The sequence below is a fragment of the Pleurodeles waltl genome, chromosome 7 (genome assembly GCF_031143425.1).
Source record: "Pleurodeles waltl isolate 20211129_DDA chromosome 7, aPleWal1.hap1.20221129, whole genome shotgun sequence".
NCBI lineage: Eukaryota > Metazoa > Chordata > Amphibia > Caudata > Salamandridae > Pleurodeles > Pleurodeles waltl.
The window spans coordinates 69,080,294-69,087,354 of record NC_090446.1 but is presented as its reverse complement, the minus strand read 5'-3'; the positions used below and the strand labels follow the sequence as shown (position 1 = coordinate 69,087,354).

The 7,061-nt window shown below is 45.0% G+C and overlaps 1 protein-coding gene across 1 annotated transcript in view; it reads left to right on the top strand.

The window, feature by feature from the left end:
- Nucleotides 1-6,087: 6,087 nt before the first annotated feature.
- The window catches only part of LOC138303652 (alpha-2-macroglobulin-like protein 1), a 296,020-nt gene continuing 295,046 nt past the window's right edge, over nucleotides 6,088-7,061 (top strand). Inside the window, exon 1 of the mRNA XM_069242955.1 lies at nucleotides 6,088-6,220. Within this exon, the coding sequence (XP_069099056.1) occupies nucleotides 6,147-6,220 (74 nt within the window). The 5' untranslated portion in view covers nucleotides 6,088-6,146. The remainder of the gene's footprint in view (nucleotides 6,221-7,061) is intronic.

The following is a 7,061-nucleotide window of genomic DNA, read 5'->3' as shown; positions in this document are numbered from 1 at the left end:
CTCCCAGACCTATCACAGCACCACCTGCACCTCCTCCTACTTGCATGGCACCGAGAACCAAACAAACATCTTCAACTGGCACCAAGACCACCACTGCTGCAGTCATTGACCCTGCAGATTTCCAACGGATGCAACGTGACATTGAACATATGTTGAGGAAATTGAACAGGCTGCAGCAGGAGGTGGCACAAGGTAATAAGAAGGTGCGTGCCATAAAGAAGACCCTGCGGAGGGCGAACTTGTGAACAATATACCCTCAGCCATGATTCCCTCCCCTCCCTCCTCTTTCCTGGTTCTTTAAATTAGTGGGTTTAGGGGGCTTAGTGTTAGGTTAGAATAGGCTGTTAGTTTAGTTAGTAGTAGTGGGTTGGGGGGTGGAGGTATGATACTTTTAATATCTGTTTTTTATTTTGTGTGTTTGATGATGTTGGGGTTTTGGTGTTTTAATTAAAAAAATAAATATATAAAATATAAAAATAAAAAATAAAAATATTTGTTTAGTGTAAGATAGTATGTGTTTAGGTTAGTATATGCTGTCTTCCATGTGTCACGTCTTATAATGGGGGTGGGGTGATGTTTAGATTGTTTAGTTAAATGTGATAAGTAAGTTTAGCTTAGGTTAGTTAGGGCCTGTTGTGGGTAATGTGTAGTTAGGATAGGTTATGTTAGGTAAGGTGTTTCCCCAGGTTTTATCTTCCTTTTTTACTTTTAAATAAATATTTAGGTAATCCTCTACAGTATTTGTCACATGCTTGGGGATTAGGGCCTTGCCATGGCTGAACAGTGTCTCTTTAGTATTTGCATTTGTGTCCCATCCTGCAACCAAATCCGAATTGAGTTGTTACATTGGCAGCTACACCAGAGCTACTTTGCTAAGATTCTGCCATCCATTGCACCCGCCAGTTAAGGTTACTATGGATCCCAACGTGTTGTTAATTATTGATGTATGTTTTCAATCTCAACTACTTTGGGACCAGATTTGGTATTGAGGACACTGTGTTATGTCTACCAGCAGCCTGATGTTCAAGTGAAGCCTTATAAGGTGAGTGGTAGTATGATCTAATGTAGTATGGTGTACATAACTCACACCTATCATTTGTTACATTGTTCAGACAGGTTACTTATTTGTACGTACACTCATACACATCCATTCCTGCTGTATGGTGTGTGTTAGGAAAATTTTGGGCCAGATGTCACATATGTAAAGATTGGCTTGAAGAAAAATTGGAAGGCATTACTTTTTGGCTTAGCCATCCCTTGAGGAAGACTTATTCTGTCCAACACATCATTATACTGTATTGTTTCTATTTCCCTCAGAATTAACCCTCAGGAAGGGCAGATGATGGTACAATCCAGACCACAGTGCATAATTATCAGCCCACATTCTTTCAGGGCAGTTGTATTGACATTCTATAATCATTGACATGAGTTAAACATCACTGATCTCCATCACGGTTGATGTGTCACATTACACAGAGACAAAGTTGTTGTGTAAGTGCTATTTATTTTACAATGCTGTAGTGCTATATTTACATTGTCCATGATTGTGAGTCCATTAGTGTGACACCTTCCATTGTGATCCTACACAAGTGCAAAAGGACATGTCAATGGACATGCTGGGGTTAAGTGTCAGACAGTGCAGAGGGACAGGATTTGCCAATGAGTTAGTGAGAGACAATCACAGGGCAGAGTGACAAGATAAACAGTGGGCTGGAGAACAGTGCTTGAGAACAGCTTTCGCAAGACTGGCATGTTACAAAGCACAGGACATTGATTATAAGTGGCCAGCTGGCAGAGACTAGTGCTACCGGGTACTCTTATAGGTGAAGGTGATCTGTTCCACGTCTTCATCTTCTGATGTGTGTGTTGTCAACTCTGCCTTTGGTGGTGGTGGTTGTGAAGGGGCAACACACACCCCAAATGTGGGGCTATTAAGGGCAGTACTACAGCAAGGAGGAGCTGCTGGTTCTTAAGAATAGCAGCCACATCACTGTGGTAGGCTGCCAGGTCGGCCCTGAGGAGGTCAATATTGAATTTGTGCACTCGTTGACAGGATTGTGGTGCAGGTGTTATGTCAACTCTCTTACAGCTGTGCTGATTTCCTTCACACTTTTTTCGAGTTCATGCAAGATTGATGTTCGCCCTTGCATGGCTGCTGCCTGTTCTGCAGTTGACATCATGCACAAACGCACCCCCTCTAGGCTGGCTGCCATATTTTCCATCCCCACCCGCACCTTCTTGGCTAGCTCCTGCTTCACTCCAACTACAGTTCTCTCAAAGCTGGTGCCAGTGTCGTCAGAGTCCTCAGCTGGGTTGGAACTGGCAGGTCGTACAATTGGGATGGTGGGTGGCTCCTCTGTGATGGCTGCTACTTCTGTGCTCCTCCTTGCGACTGAAGGTGGGGTCTGGAGGGTCCCAAGGACATCTTGGAGGGTTTGCTGGCTGATGTTTGTCAGCTCGTCATCCATGTCATCAGGGTAGTCCAGGACAGGCATATCGCCAGGAGAGCCATCATTTTCTGCAATGAGATATTGTACAATTAGTGTCTGTGTTGTGGGATTTGTAATGTGACGTGCCTGCCCTCCTATTAGTTGCACATTGTGATCTTGCTTCCTGTTCATTTCTCCTGTCTTTAATATTAGCATTCTCCCATGGCCTATGTCCCACCTGCATGTCACATGTATTGTGGTCAGTTTGGGGACTTGTCAGCATCAGATCCTCTAGGTGTTGGTTCTGGACAAATTGCGAATTGCCACCTTCTTGGCCTACTCAACCCTCCGTCTACTTCCATTCTCATGGTGAGGCCTTGCACTGGCTGTGGTTGTTCTGATGGCACTTGCACCACACTTAACAATCTGGAACTGAGCCAGTCTCAGATATTTCACATCCAGCTATATGTTGCTGAGACTCATCATATACTATGTATAGCATTGGCATGGGACACTACAGATGTCAGCATTGGTAGTGTGTAATGTTGATGTTGGGGAATGTTTGCTACATTGGATTGCACTGATGGTCCTAGCAGTGTTCCATTTCCTCTCTTGACTGTGAGGGTGAATTTCACTAGCCAGTGACATATGTCCTCCCCCTGTTGTCTGAGCAGTATGACATTTGGGATGTCGCATGGTGTCATTAGAGCTATTGTCACCCAGGCACAGGGTGGACCCTGACATATGTGCTGTGTACCTCATAATGTTCATGACAATGGCTGATGTTTGTAGCAACTATGGACAATCACATTTGACAGGATTAGAACATTTTGTATTGATTACAGGGGATTGATAAAGATGTCATCCTAAACCCTCTAATTTGGGTGTGTGTGATCCATGGGGACGTTACTGCCATTAGCTACTTGACCTGCACACACAGCAGAGGTGGTAGTGGCAACTGTTGTCAATGTTAAATTCCACTTGCAGATATGGCCTGAGACTGTTAATTGAGCCCTAGTTCATGTAGGTAGAATACCAGCTGATGTGTGACAGCAGGCCAGTTTTACGTTGTACCCTACCCTCCTAGATTGGCTTTACCTTTCGAACATCCTTGGCATGGTAGCATACCCCCATGCAAAGGTTGTTGGTGTAGTGTAGTACTGGGCCCCAGGTTTCCTCTAAACAGGCCATGCCCCGTGCCGTGCCCCTTTACCCATTCCACTCCCTGAATATCATGACTTACATGCATTGTGTAGTAGGTATGTCCCCCCCCGCTTTCAGTTAACATTTCTGCTTTTTAATTCTCCATGCGACTTACCCTGCATCTGTGTTGTCTCCTGGTAGTCTGCACTGTCCTGTCCTTGAATCCCTGTGACGATCTCCTCAGGGATGACAGCTGCCACCATCTCCTGTGGTGCTGGACTCCCACCTCCAGTCTGCAGTGCTGCCTTCCTGTTCCTGGCCATCTTTTCCTTTGTCCTGCGCTTGCAGTCATGCCAGCGTTTCTTGCACTCGATGACTGGTCTCCGTACTTCTGCCACACTGTTTATCTTGTCAACAATTTGTTGCCATATTGCCTCTCTCCTGCTGATTGGCAACTTTGAGGTGACAAAAAGTTGGTGCTGATGTTCCGTCACCTCTTTCACCAGCATTTCCTGCTTCTCTGCACTGAAGCGACACTTTCTTTTCTTCTTCTCCCTGTCCTGCGTCTTGTGTAGGTCATCCTGGCTGGTTCCTGGTCTGTTGTCATCTTTCTGGGGTCTATCAGAGCTTCTGGGATCCATTTTGGCTGTCCTTAGCACATTTTCCAGTGTTGGCGCCACTTTTTGACGCTTTTGCGTCAAAAATTGGCGCGTGTCCGGTTTGCGGTGTCGTAAACCGTCTCGCAGACATTTTCGCCGGGTTAACGTAGTTTTTCTTTACGACATGATGCATCGGTTTGAGTAAAAAAAAATGACTCACACCAGTGGTTTGCGCCGCCATGCGTCAAAGTATAAATTTGTCGCCCGAGCGGTGCAAAGAAATGGCATTAGCCGGCGATACAATTTTTGACACACAACTGCGTAGGCGCCGTTTTGCGTTAAAAAGTATGAATATGGCCTCTGAAGTGCAGCACAAGGCCCCCAACTGGATTCTGCTTTCCATGTGCCACAGGACTCAAGCTGCACCTCTCTGAAGAGGACCAACAAGGCTGAACCGAGGCTGCTTGTGTTTTAATTCAGATGGGACCTTGCCTGACAGCTGCACTGCTCTTTCTTCATTGGAGCAGGACTGATGCTCACTAGCATATGGTTGCTGCCTGTCTGGAGAGGAACGGCGGGCAAAAAAATAATGAATGAATGCATTCTACAGTAATTACTGGCATCTAAGATTCATTCATGCATTCTACCAGTCTCCTTTTTACATTTCTCTGGGCCAACCAAATGGTAGAATTTTAATGAAGAGCTTACACCGGTGATGTGGCCACTGATGCAATGTCGTATGATGGTGAATATGAACCTAGATACTCTCCTCAAAAGGAAACCAATGAGTTGAGAGACATGAAGTTCATTTTCTTTACCAGAATCTTTTGTAGATTTGTAATTCTTTGCTGCAGTCAGAATCCTTTGGGGGCATCCCAACTTTAATGCTGTTGCGGTTCCACCTATTAATCAGTCTGAATGCTGGTGAGAACTCCCCATGGCATCATTCATTGGAAACTGGTGGTTGATGATTTACAGGTCCATGCAGAATGTTCCACTGTGGCTTCTCCCATGCCCTCTCCCATCCACTCTACCCTCTGTTAGTTGGTGAAAATGTAGTACTACAGAGGTAAGTGCTTAACTTCACGCAGAAGAAAAGACTAGCTTTGGGTAACTGAGCACGGTGTATTCACAAACTTGAGTATGGGTGAAAACCAGCTTGTAGGTCACAGTGCAATCTACACAGTCATGGTGGATTACCACAACTCCCTCTGTTTCCGCCTTTCATCTTATGTGAGGGATGCTAAGGCTTTGTGATAGAATATTGTGAAACAAATATGGCTGACGTCCATAGTGAGAATGCAAGAAACCCTGTAATCATGCCCCAGGCTAGGGCAGGGTCCATCACAAAGGCAACGAGAACTCACTACTGGGAAACAGCTTCATTGGAAAACTCTGCCTTACGTGAAGTAAGTGGCATTAAAAGGCCTCGTGTTTTGCATTGCATTTATGTGTCATGGTGTTCTAATAAAATATTCAGAATAAACATGTATGACTACGGATTGGATGGGGCCTGTACACTTGGGTGAAGGCCTCTGGTGGCTGTAGGTTTGTATTCTCACGTTTTGACAGACAATGCGTAGTTTACGAACAGCTACAACACACACTAAGGTACACCTTTACCATGCTGTTGATAACATTATTACTGCACGCCTGCACAGCATCTATTTCAACAGAGTTGCAAAGCTAGCCAAAGGCATCTACCAGGGACCCGCTTTCTGGCCCTCACCTGGAGTCCCTTCCCATGAAAGGGTCATCAGACAACAGACTCTTGTTGACTCTGTTGAAATCGCCCTGCAGGACTCAGGAAGTCCTTGGGAATGGCCAATCAGGGGCTTGGTCAATATTTACCAGCTCTCCCCACTTCACCTCCTGTCTGGCCTGGTGCTTGCCCCTGTGGGCGAGTGTGGGAGTCTGGGCCGTATATCAGGGCCGGCTCCGGTCAGGGCTCAGTCTGGCTGCCTCTTCTGCCACCATGAAGGCCTGGGTACCGGGCATCCTTCCCTGCCTGCTGCTGCTAAACCTGCTCACCGGATCCGAAGCAACACCGTGAGTTTCCACTTTATAGCTCATCCTCTCATACGCTTTCTCTTGTGCATTCTTCGATCTCTTTTTCCTGCCTCTTTTAAACTATTACACGTCTTTTCGAGGTGTTTTCCCGTCTTCCTTAAGCTTTTACTTGTTTCTTTGAGGTTGTTCCTACCGTTTTTAAGCTTTCTTCTTTTTTCCTCGCCTCTCCTTCAAGATTTATTTGTCTTCCCTAAGCTTTTCTTATATTTTCCATGCAACCGTTACTCTGGTGTCTTCTTTGATTGTTCTGTAAGTATAATTTGAGCTCTCTTTGCTGTCTTCTTTGAACCCTCTTACATCTTCGTTTATTTGGGCTCTGGTGTTTTATCATCCAGTTTTCGGTTTTGTCACCTTTGAACTTTCTCCTAGGGTGACCACCTGGCATTGAAGCAAAGTCTGGACACTACTGTAAAAAATTCAGGACAAAGGGTCAAAATTCAGGACAAAAATTCAAGAACAAACGTCAGTTTTACAGACACAAACAAGAGGCCGTGCCTCACTACAGTATGTTGTCAGTGCATTTTTTACTGTCTTTTAACATAGCACTGTTTATTCACTGTGGTCTTTTTGTGATTGCCTCCTGGTATGCTACATTCAGGTGTCACATTACGTCCTTGTTCGGTAGCGTAGGCCAATCACCAAGGCCATCACCCCTACCGAAATCTACTGATTTTTTCTTGAAGAGAAAGTAACAGCAACATTTTGATTATGTTTCTGAAAATTTTAAAACCCCTACCAAACAGTTTGGGAAACATTAAGGTAATAAACCTTATGCTAGTTTAAACAAATTTAACAAAAACATCTAGCTTACCCCAACCGC